This window comes from Muscardinus avellanarius, assembly GCF_963383645.1.
Source record: "Muscardinus avellanarius genome assembly, chromosome: 7".
In the NCBI taxonomy this organism is placed as follows: Eukaryota; Metazoa; Chordata; class Mammalia; order Rodentia; family Gliridae; genus Muscardinus; species Muscardinus avellanarius.
In genome coordinates, this window is record NC_137793.1 from 51,366,580 (window position 1) to 51,378,837 (window position 12,258).

At 40.1% G+C, this 12,258-nt stretch overlaps 1 protein-coding gene across 6 annotated transcripts in view; it reads right to left on the minus strand.

Annotated features, from left to right (window-relative positions):
• PCDH15 (protocadherin related 15) overlaps nucleotides 1-12,258 on the minus strand; it is a gene marked incomplete at both ends in the record, with an annotated part of 813,688 nt that overhangs the window by 209,722 nt on the left and 591,708 nt on the right. For all 6 annotated transcript variants that reach the window (XM_080699048.1, XM_080699046.1, XM_080699047.1 and 3 more), the window contains one exon: nucleotides 1,910-2,022. In XM_080699048.1, the coding sequence (XP_080555174.1) occupies nucleotides 1,910-2,022 (113 nt within the window). The remainder of the gene's footprint in view (nucleotides 1-1,909; nucleotides 2,023-12,258) is intronic.

The window sequence follows — 12,258 nt, forward strand, 5'->3', positions numbered from 1 at the left end:
ATGGTGCACTGGCTTTGAATCTGAAGTCCTCCTGTTTTGTCCTCTCAAGTATTGGGATTACAAGATTGTGCCACCATGTCTAGATGTACTGTAATTTTCTGTTATTTGTATCTACTCCAGGACTGTGAGTCTCTGAGAATAATGATTTTATTGAAAACATAGAGAAATCAAAATTGCTGGGGTGTATACTTGCTTTATAACTGTATATAAGTAATTACAATGATATACGTATATTAGTGTTTTATATAAATCACATATATGCCATATATCATACACATGTGAGTGTATGTGCATGTATGTGTGTGTGAATGAATGTATAAAAGTCTGGAATTCAATATAGATTTCAACATCACTTTTTTATTGTTCTGTATATATTCATTCTCGGATGTGCAACTTTCTCATTATTAATGTATAATAACAAATTCTAATTGCCAATGGGTTTGTATTTGGAAATAGTGCCTTTGGGAAATAATTAGGTTTAGATGAGATATGATGGTGGGCATTCATTACAGTATTTGTGTTCTTACAAGAAAAGACAAGAGAACCCACTTTCTCTTTCTGCAATGTGAAGATGTTGCAAGAAGGCACTGTTTATGAAATAGAAAGAAAACTTGATCCTGACCATGTTGGCATCTGATCTTGGACACTGGAATGCTAGCCACAACAACAGTGAGAAGATAGATAAATTTCTGTTGTTTAAGCATATAGTTTATGTTATTCTGTTACGGCAGCCTGAATTCACTACCTAAGACATATATGGTAATTATATAACAATAATATATAATTTAGTATTAAAACACACACACCTGGTGAGTATGGTGGCAAATGCTTATAATCCTAGTACTTGGAAGCTAAAACAGGAGGATTATAAGATTATAGGTTCAAGCCAGTCTCTAAAATTTAGGGAGACAATATTTCAGAATAAAAAACAAAAAGAACTAGAGGTTTAACTCAGAGGAAGTACCAAAAAAAATTGCATACACACACACACACACACACACACACACACACATACACACTGATTAAATAAAAATATCTCTGTACCTTACATGTCAAAAGTTGGATAATATATTCTAAGTAGATTCTATCTTGCAATAATGAGAAACTGAATATCTATTCTTTGTTACTGAAATCATTAATGAGTTAGAATTTAAATCACAATATATGAGCTGGGCATGGTGGCACACACTTGTAATCATACCCCCCATCCCCCCACCCCCACCCCCACCCCAGCTTGGGAGGTGGAGACAGGAGGATTGCGCAGGTTTGAAGCCAGCAGCACTGGCTTAAGAGACCCTGTTTCCAAATAAAAAGTATAAAAATATGGCTGGGAGTGTAACCCAAAAGTAGAATGGTTTCCAGGAACCCTAGTACCACTAAAATAATAATAATAATAATAATAATAATAATAATAATAATAATAATAAATAAGTAAATAAATAAATAAATCACAAAATATAATGTATTTTTTAAAGCTAGCTCTACTTTTTTTTTTTTTTCAGTAGGGGATGGAACCCAGGGGCATTCTACCTTTAAGCTACTCTTCCAGCCCTATTTTTTTATTCTTTATTTTGAAACAGGGTCTCACTGAGTTGCAAAGTAGCTATCCACAAACCTGGATCCTCATGTCTCAGCCTCCCAAATGCTGAGATTAAAAGTGTGTGCCACCACTCCTAGGTTTTACTTATTTTTAAAAGATTCATTTTCACTAAAGCATGACAGATTATTTGTGTTAAGTTGTTATATTGACTGTATTAAATATTAAAACAAATATTATGCTTATATCAAAACCTTAATAGTCAATCTCCTATGCTATTGATAAATTCATATTATATGCATTTTAAAAGCCCCACAAAAAACTGTTACCAAACTCTTTTCTGTGCTTTGAACTCTGATGGAAAATCCTTACCTATATTCCTCTTGTGTGAATCGTGGGATTTCTCCAGGATGTAAGACAAGAATTTTCACTGTGGCACTGCTGGACATCACAGGCTCACCATCATCAAAAGCAACAACGACCAACTTAAAAAGTAACAGAAATTATTTTAAAGGTTATAAATAAAAAGAATAAACATCATTTGTATAAGTATGATTTTAATCATTGAACTGTCAGGTTCTGAGTGGAGGTGAATAGTTGGGGGCAAGGATCATTTTCTTAATATCCTCGATATTGTGCTAAAATACGCTGATTTTCATGTAATCTTCACAATCATCTAGCCAGGTAAATGTTATTTTTATTTTCTAAAAAAACACAAAATCAAAGTACTAACTTCATTTAAAAGCTAACAAAAAATCTTCATTTATAGAATCCTTTCTCTATTCCGCTTTTATCTATGTAAAACACATGTGTTTTTACATCACCAATACACTTATTTTAAAAAGTGTTAAACTCAGTCACGTCAATAGCAAAGAGATAATTAGATTGCTTATGAAAAGAAATTAATTTTTCCAGTGAATTAATTGTATGACTATAAGGCAGCAATACATTAGAGAATAAAACTGAAAATCTTTATAATTTAACAGTTTGTTATACAGTCTCTTAAATTATTAACTTTTATAAAATCAAGTTCACTCCGTATAACAAATTTTTCAAATAATAGAAACTAAAGAAAGTATTTAGTCTCATGATATATGTTTATGTATTATTTATTGCTCTAATCACTTTTTTTTTTTTTTTTTTTTTTTTTTTTTGGTGGTACTGAGGTTCCTGGAAACCCTTTTACCTCCGGGCTACACTCCAGAACCTATTTTTCATACTTTTTAATTTGGAAACAGGGTCTCTTAAGCCAGCATGGCTGGCTTCTAACCTGCACGATCCTCCTGTCTCCGCCTCCCAAGAGTGGGGATTACAAGCCCTGCGCCTCCACGCCCGGCTCTAATCACTTTTTAATTGACTATTATGTTCAATAGTTTGTTGTATAGCAAGAAAAATGCTAACGTTTCTTTTAGAACATTTTAAACACTTTCAAATTTATTAATGCATATTGTTTTGGAAGCTACAGGTTACCAAAATAATTTAGCCAGAATTATGGAATACCACAAATAAGATTCATCCTGAAAGTCACAACTTATCTGTTGGGTTAATACTAGTTTATAAACAAAACAGTTATTCCAAAGTGTGATAAAATCATGTGAAACATAGAGTCTATTGATATTTTAAAAAAATTAACTGAAGCCCTATATTAGTCACATATCCTGTAACCCTAGGACTTGGGAGGCCAACACAGGAGGATTGCAGTTTGAGGACCGTTTCAGCAAGTAGTGAGATTTTCACCAACCTAGCAAGGCCCTGCCTTAAAATAAAAATAAAAAGACTGGAGATGTAGCTCAGAGGGTAGAATGCTCCTGGGTCTAATCTCTAGTAATAAACACACACACACACACACACACACACACACACACACACACACACAAACTCACACAAAGTTAACTGAAAAAAAAAGTTTCTTTAGTGTGGTTTCAAAAGCTCTAATGACAGTGATTAATTTCTAAGAAACAATAAAAAGTGAAAATGTTCAAACACTTAAGTGAAATAGATTATTATTATAATATATAATATTAAACATTTTCTTGACAGGAATTATTTGTGAGTAATTATAAAATATATAAAATATAAGAGTTAGAGCTAGACATGGTGGTGCATGCTTGTAATCCCCGTGATTGGGAGGTGGAGACAGGAGGATCCCACAGGTTCGAAGCCAGTGGCGCTGGCATAAGAGACCCTGTTTTCAAATAAAAAAGTATAAAATAGGTCTGGGAGTGTAAAAGGGCTTCCAGGAACCCCAATACCAAAATAATAATAATAATAATAATAATAATAATAATAATAATGATTATTATTATTAAGAGTTAATATTTTCTATTCTACTAGTAAGTATCAAAGAGTAAACTTTAACTAAAATAAAATAGCCATACATATTTCTTTAGCAGATATGTAAAAATTAAATATAACATATTCAGTGTCAAGTTAGGAATTATGAACATGAATACTGTTCTAAAAGATGAAGACTGTAGTAAGAAATCTTTTTCAAATTTTCTACAAGCATATTATATCAAGAATGTATGAACTTGATATGACAATTGTGCTTGTGTATACTTATCTTAAACCAAAAACAAAATATCAAATTTTCAGAAAAGGGCTAATGTAAACATCTTATGAAGAAACATTGAGTCTTCTGTGAAAGCTCTGAGAAGGACAAGAGATCATTCACTCAGTGTGCCTTGGACCAAGATGTGGCGTTGGCTGTGTTCTTTTACTTCCTGCCAAATTCCTATATTTTAAACAAACAGCCGTAAAACTGTATATTTCTTGTAACCAGACAGACTTTGTTGCAGATGACCTTGACCGGGCTATTTCTGAGAATTCAGTCCATTGTGCTACATACATAATGCTATCACATAGTCAGTAACATGTAATGATCTCCTGGGTCCCACTGGGGTATATAACCTTGCATATCCTGGAATTAATTGACTATTGCTTTAAGACATTAGTCTGTCTCAACTATATGGCTTTGAGGTCCAGATTCAACATCAACTTCAAGAGCAATGGTCCATAAGTGGTACCCTGACACAGAGATCTGAAGGCCTTCAGAAAGAAAAGCTGTGGATTCCCCTACAGAAAGAGGCAAAGATGGAAAAAAAGCAGTGAAAAGTAATCCCATAAGTAGAATTAACACACTTAGAGAAAAGTGGAGCAATAAAAAGCAGGAAGAATGAGTGCCGGGACAATTCTGGGTCAGATGGTCCTTAATTTGGTGTTATTAATATGCTACAGAATGATAAAGAGGTTATGGACCAGGAGAAATTGATAACTTACTCCTTATATAAATATAAAATAGATGATAAAAGTTTAAGATTAGTTAAATATTAAAAAAATTAATATTCCTGGTGCAATTGAAAGTGAAAGGAAAAATGGCTGTGCCAATGATTCAGGCACAGACAAATTGGAGGGAGGTGAATTGACTGCTAGGCTCAAACCCTCAGCACCTGAAGCTGAGAAAGTGTTCTCTAATCTCCCTAGTAGGTTTGAGGATGATTTGGAGCCACCTTTTCAAATGTTAAATATTCAGCAGAAATGCCCAGAGCACTGGAGCTGAGAAAGAGTACAGAGCACCATGGTGGTAGCAGGGATGGGATAGCCACAGAGTCCCACTAGTGTCCCCTACAGCATCATGAGTGACACTTAGTTTTCCCTGTCCAATTTCATCAAAATGAAAATGTCTAGGAGTTAAATTTTTTACTATGAAAGAATTTAAGAAGGCATGTTTCTCTTATGGCCCTAGAGCCATAAGATAAGTTAATCAGTAAATTAAAAGATGCTATAAAAAAGCAGGTCAAAAAACAAGATTTACATGATGAAATACAGGGTTTCTTTTTAACTGCTGAAACTAAGGCCTTTCTTTTTTTCCTTGAGCTCGTGAATTTTTACCCAAGTCTGCATGCATATATTTTTGTTCTGATTTATTATTTTTACTTTATCTAACTAGAGGCATTCTAGGTTTCTACCTTAACTCAACAGCTATCCAAGGGTTAATTATCTGTTTGATTTCCTAAGAAAGAGAAGATAAATCGTGGTGATTAGAGTGTTTGCCTGCTATTAGAGGACAAAGTGGCCACCTGAATAAATTTGATTCAGTGCCACCCATGGTAGGCTAACCAAACATTACCAACTGTGCAGGTAAAAAGTCTGTGTAGTTCATTATCATGTTTGTGGAAACTGGCTTTACCCTGAGCAATGTGTGTATCTATATATGTATATGTATATGGCTCTCTTTTCTAGTACCTATTGATGTTGTATATTATATAATAAATGCATTATATTTGTCTACATGGTACCACAAAGTGATATATTAAATGAACACATAAAAAATACAACATAAGAACTTATGCCTCTAAATTCATGTGATTTAAATATTAACAGCTAAATGTAAGATATGTATATAAGATTAATGTAAAAATGTCCTTAAAATCAACAACATATGCTTTTTTTTCCTAGGCAATAGTTAACCAATATTATAATTGTCTCTGTAAGAGGTTCAAAATATAGTGCTTATTGCTTTTAAAGGTTTTTCTTTGCCAAAAAAAAAGTGTCATCAGGACACTATTGATGTTTATTTAGTGTCTTAAGTTTTTAAAACTGATTATATAATTTAATTATTAAATTAAGTAAATACAAAAGGTAAATGATGCTTTTGGCTGGCCGGGGCCCCGGTCGCGGGACTCTGGGCTCCGGGCCGAACTGCGCGTAGCACGCCAGACCCCTGGAGAAACTGGGCCCAGTAAGACGCTGGGTTCTGGGTGGGGGTCACGCGTGGGGCATGCCAGCCAGGCCCGGGTTGCGGGACTCTGGGCCCCGGGCCGAACTGCGCATAGCACGCCAGACCCCTGTAGAAACAGGGCCCAGTAAGACGCTGGGTTCTGGGCGGGGGTCGCGCGCGGGGCACGCCTGCAGGGCCGGGTCAGGGGACTCTGGGCCCCGGGCCGAAATGCGCGTAACACGCCAGACCCCTGGAGAAACCGGGCCCAGTACCCTGGGACCTGGGCAAGGGTCAGGCGGGGCACGCCAGCCAGGGCCCGGGTCGCGAGACTCTGGGCCCCGGGCCGAAATGTGTGTAACAGGCCAGACCCTGGAGAAACCGGGCTCAGTACCCTGTGTTCAGGGCAGGGGTCGCGCGGAGCACGCCAGCTGGGGCCCAGGTCGTGGGACCCTGGGCCCCAGGTGGATTAGGGTGGATCACTCTGGACCCATGGGGAAACTGACAGGGTTACAGTGCTACTGAGTGCCTGATCCCACTACCTCCTCAAACCACATATACTGTCTTCTCTTATTAAAAAAAAAAAAAAAAAAAAAAGGAACAGAAAAAGAAAAAGAAAAATATCGGAGAGAAGGTAAGAAAGCCGTTATGGATGCCAGGACACTGGAGATGCAGACAAAACTTATCTAAATGCACTGGAACTTATGGAAAAATTCCCCGTGAAGGAGGACTGCTATTTCTCTATATTGTTAAGAATCTCGGACATCACCTGTAAGGAGAGAGTTTAGTGGAGACCAAGGAGAAAGGCGGTGTTGAAAGAGTTCTCCGCAATGGTGGTGGAGACTTGTATTCAGGAGAAGCAGAAACCGGATCCTACCAACTTTGTTTTTTTTTGGAGAAATTACACCAAATGTCGAATGCTACCATCACGCATGCTTAGGAACACTGGACAACATTCAGAGTGGAAAAAGAGCCTGGGAAGGATTTGAAATGGTGGAGGCAGTGGTAATGCCAGTGGCCAGTACTCAGGGGAGGCAGAGATCCGATACATTACACCTGGAACCTTTGAAATAATAACCACAGAGACAGTGATCGGAACCCGCTGAGGGGTTAGGCGGGCACCGGGGCCAGTGGCCGACATCGGAGCTTGCTGTGAGGCAAGGCCACTACTGAGGCCTCCGTGGCCGGGATTGGAGCCTGCCGAGGGGTTAGACCAATGCTGGGGCCAGCGAGGCCGGCATTGGAGCCTGCCATGGGGCAAGGCTGGTGCTGGGGCCTCCGAGGTCGGGTCCGGAACCTGCTGAGGGGTTAGGCCGGTGCTGGGGCCAGGGAGGCCGGCATCGGAGCCTGCCATGAGGCAAGGCCGGTACTGGGGCCTCCGAGGCCAGGATAAGAGCCTGCCGATGGGTTAGGCCAGTGCTGGGGTCAGCGAGGCCGGCATCGGAGCCTGCCGTGAGGCAAGGCCGGTGCTGGGGCCTCCGAGGATGGGACTGGAGCCTGCTGAGGGGTTAGGCCGGTGCTGGGGCCAGCGAGGCCGGCATCAGAGCCTTCCGTGAGGCAAGGCCGATACTGGGGCCTCCGAGGCCAGGATAAGAGCCTGCCGAGGGGTTAGGCCGGTGCTGGGGCCAGCGAGGCCGGCATCGGAGCCTGCCATGAGGCAAGGCCGGTACTGGCGCCTCCGAGGCCGGGATTGGAGCCTGCTGAGGAGTAAGGCCAGAGCTGGGGCCAGTGAGGCCGGCATCGGAACCTGCCGTGAGGCAAGGCCGGTGCTGAGGCCTCCGAGGCCAGGATCGGAGCCTACCTTGATGCAAGGCCGGTTCTGGGGTCTCCGAGGCCGGGATAAGAGCCTGCCGAGGGGTTAGGCTGGTACTGGGGCCAGAGAGGCCGGCATCGGAGCCTGCCATGAGGCAAGACCGGTACTGGGGCCTCCGAGGCCAGGATAACAGGCTGCCGAAGGGTTAGACCGGTGCTGGGGCCAGCGAGGCCGGCATCGGAGCCTGCCATGAGACGAGGCCAGCATCGAAGCCTGCCGTGAGGCATGGCCAGTGCTGGGGCCTCCTAGGCTGGGAACGGAACCTGCCGAGGGGTTAGGCCAGTGCTGGGGCCAACGAGGCTAGCATCGGATCCTGCCGTGAGGCTAGGCCAGTGCTGGGGCCTCCTAGGCTGGGAACGGAACCTGCCGAGGGGTTAGGCCGGTATTGGGGCCAACGAGGCTAGCATCGGAGCCTGCCGTGAGGCTAGGCCAGTGCTGGGGCCTCCGAAGCCGGGATTGGAATCCCGTCAAGGGGTTAGGCCGGTGCAGGGGCCAATGGCCAGCATCGGAGCCTGACGTGAGGCATGGCCAGTGCTGGGGCCTCCTAGGCTGGGAACGGAACCTGCCGAGGGGTTAGGCCAGTGCTGGGGCCAACGAGGCTAGCATCGGATCCTGCCGTGAGACTAGGCCAGTGCTGGGGCCTCCTAGGCTGGGAACGGAACCTGCCGAGGGGTTAGGCCGGTATTGGGGCCAACGAGGCTAGCATCGGAGCCTGCCGTGAGGCTAGGCCAGTGCTGGGGCCTCCGAAGCCGGGATTGGAATCCCGTCAAGGGGTTAGGCCGGTGCAGGGGCCAATGGCCAGCATCGGAGCCTGACGTGAGGCAAGGCCACTCCTGCGGCCTCCAAGGCCAGGACCAAAGCCAGCTTAGGGGTTAGACCGGTGCAGGGGCCAGCAAGACCAGAACTGGGGCCTCCCATGAGGCAAGGCCGCTGCTTGAGCCAGTGAGGTCTGGATCAATCCACTGAGTAGCCAGGCCACTACTGGGGCCATCAAGAGTGGGATCGGTACTTGTAACGCAGCATGCACAGAGAAATATCGCAGAAAATATAAATCAGACACTTCTCTTAATCAGGAATAACTAGGAGGAAAGGGGCAACAGGAAGAGGTTGAGCTATAGAAAGGGCCCTATAGTGAAGCAACTAATGTGACCAATCAGAGGGTATGTAATACTGGAGGACGGAGCCTCTTTAAAACGCAGGAGGTACATAAACAAATGTATCAAAGTTAATCACCAAAGAAGCGTGGGATGGAGGGAGGGGGAGGGAATGGGATGGGGGCTGGAGGAGGGCTAATTGGATGATGTGTGCTTGTATATCCTCTCAAGTCTTGTACTCCAATGTGATTGATATATGACTACAATGCACCAATTTAAAAAAATAAATTAATTTAAAAAAAATTAAAAAGTAAAATAGGGCAGGGGTATAGCTCAGAGGTAGAATGTCCCTGGGTTCAATTTCTAGTACCATGAAAAGGAAAAAAAAAAAGTCCTATCATTCAGGTTTATACATTTTAATAAAATAAACCACTATTTTAATGGCAAAAAAAAAATGCTTTTGTCTATTTATGATCTAAACCTAAAAAGAGTAGTTTGTCTATAAAAGACATTAAAGTTCATATAGGTGTCATCAATTAGTATTACAAAGGAGAAATTGCAATAATGATCTGTATGAAATTGCAACTGTAGCCAGGGTTACAGTTACTTTATGAAAAAAACTCAGCAACAACTACAGCAACTCAATCATTTTGCTGAAATCTTGAATGAGAAATTGGCTCCCTATAAATTTGACCCAACCATGGAAAGAAGGACCCATGGCTGGATTGATGTCTAATGTTCTAAAACATTTATTACATAAAACTAAATGATTTATAGAATGGATCATTATTGCTATCATTGGCATCATTGCCATTGAAGCTACTGCTACTCTAGCTGGAGTGGCCTTGCAGACCTCTGTTCAAATTCATGATTTTGTACATAATTGGAAAATGGATTTCTATACTCTCTGGATAAGGCAAACTCAGATCAACCAACAAGATCTACATCAAGCTGTAAAATGGTTGGGTGATCAATGATTGAATTACAAAATCAGATTTCTATGAAATGTGATTAAAATACCACTTTCTTTTGCATTATTGCTGCTAAATTTGATGAAATCAATCATACCTGGGAAGAGATTAAGTGTTATTTACAAGATCTTTGAAAAACTTTTAGCCTGGATGTTGCTCAGTTATAGAAGCCTTTATTTATTTATGTATTTATGTATTTATGTATTTATGTATTTATTTATTTATTTATTTATTTATTTATTTATTTATTTTTGCAGTAATGGGGATGGACACAGGAACATTCTACACTCCCAGCCTTATTTTTAGTCTTTTTTTTTTTTTCAATACTGGGGATACAACCCAGAGGCATTTTACCTCCTAGCTACATCCCCAGCTGCTGTAGTTTTTAATCTTTTTATATTGTGAAACAGGGTCTCACTGAATCACGAAGGGCCTCGCTAAGTAACTGAGGCTGTCCAAAAACTGCGATCCTCTGGTCCTCTGGGCTCCTGAATGGTGGACTAACAATCGTTTGCCATCATGCTCAGCCTAAAAGGCTGTTTTTGATTCTTTTACTAAGCAAATCCCTGGAATTTCAGAAGACAGCTTGGCAAAAGGAGTAGCTTAAGCTCTTTAGGGGTTGAACACCTCAAACATGGTGGCAAAGTGTGACTCATAATTTTATCTCTAGACTTGTTATTATAACTATATATCTTTTTTGCCTTGTCCTAGGATTTTTCTGCATCTGCAAATAAATGAGTAGGGGTCAGAAAGCCCACACTGCTATTGGCCCTTGCAGTGTTACATTTAAAAAAAACATGGGGTGATGTCAAAACACAAGCTAATGAAAACACCTTAAGAAGGAACTCATTGAGTCTTGTGCAAAATGCTCCTAGAAGAAGGACAAAGTTCTTTCACTCAGTGCACCTTAAAGCAAGATGTGGCCTTAGCTGTGTTCTCATATTTCCTGCCAAATTGGTATGTTTTTATCAAACAGCCCTAAAAAAAATGTGTATTCCTTGTAACTAGATGGACTTTGTTCCAGAAGACCTTGACTTGGCTATTTCTAAGAATGTAATCCATTGTGCTATGTGCATAGTACTATCACATAGTCTGTAACCTCTAATGACCTCCTGGGTCCTACTGGAGTATATAACCTCATAAATCCTGGAATAAATTGATTATTGCTTTAAGACTTTAGTCTGTTTTGTCTATTTAGCTCCATGGTCCAGGTTCAACACCAACTTCAAGAACAGTGATTTATGGCAAACGAAAATCAAACAAGCAGTTTCAGAGCAGTTTATTGTTAGTTAAATAAATCAGTAATATAATGAACACAATACAGTGATGTGTTCATACAGTAGAACATTATTAAACCATTAGGATAAGAGCATTAAGTATATTTATTTTTATATGTGATATATTACTAAATTTCAAAGCAGTATGAACAATGTGATTATGTTATTTTAAAATATATTTTTGGCCGAGCATGGTGGCGCATGCTTGTAATCCCCATGCTTGGGAGGCAGAGACAGGAAGATTGTGTAGGTTGGAAGCCAGCTGCACTGGCTTGAGAGACGCTGTTTCCAAATTTAATATATATATATATATATATATATATATATATATACACACACACATGTATATATACATATATATACATACATATATATACATATATATACATACATGCATATATATACACATATACATATATACACATATACATATATATACATATATATACATATATATGCATACATATATATACATATATACATATATATATATGTATATATATGTGTGTGTGTGTATATATATATATATATATATATATATATATATATATATATGATAGGTCTGGGAGTGTAGCCTGGAGGTAGAAGGGTTTCCAGGAACGCCAGTACCACCAAAAAAACAAAACAAAACAATTCAAAACAAAAACATATTTTTGTACTTGCATTTGTATGAAATATCATCATAGAGAATAAAATGGTAACCATCTATTTGTCTTCAAGATGTAAAATTTCAACTGATATTTTTATACTTCACTGTTTTTTCTGTTTTTATGAGAAAATTATTGTTTTAATTTAAAAATAAAAAGTATAAAAACTGGAAAAATAATTCATATCATTTAAAACAAACTT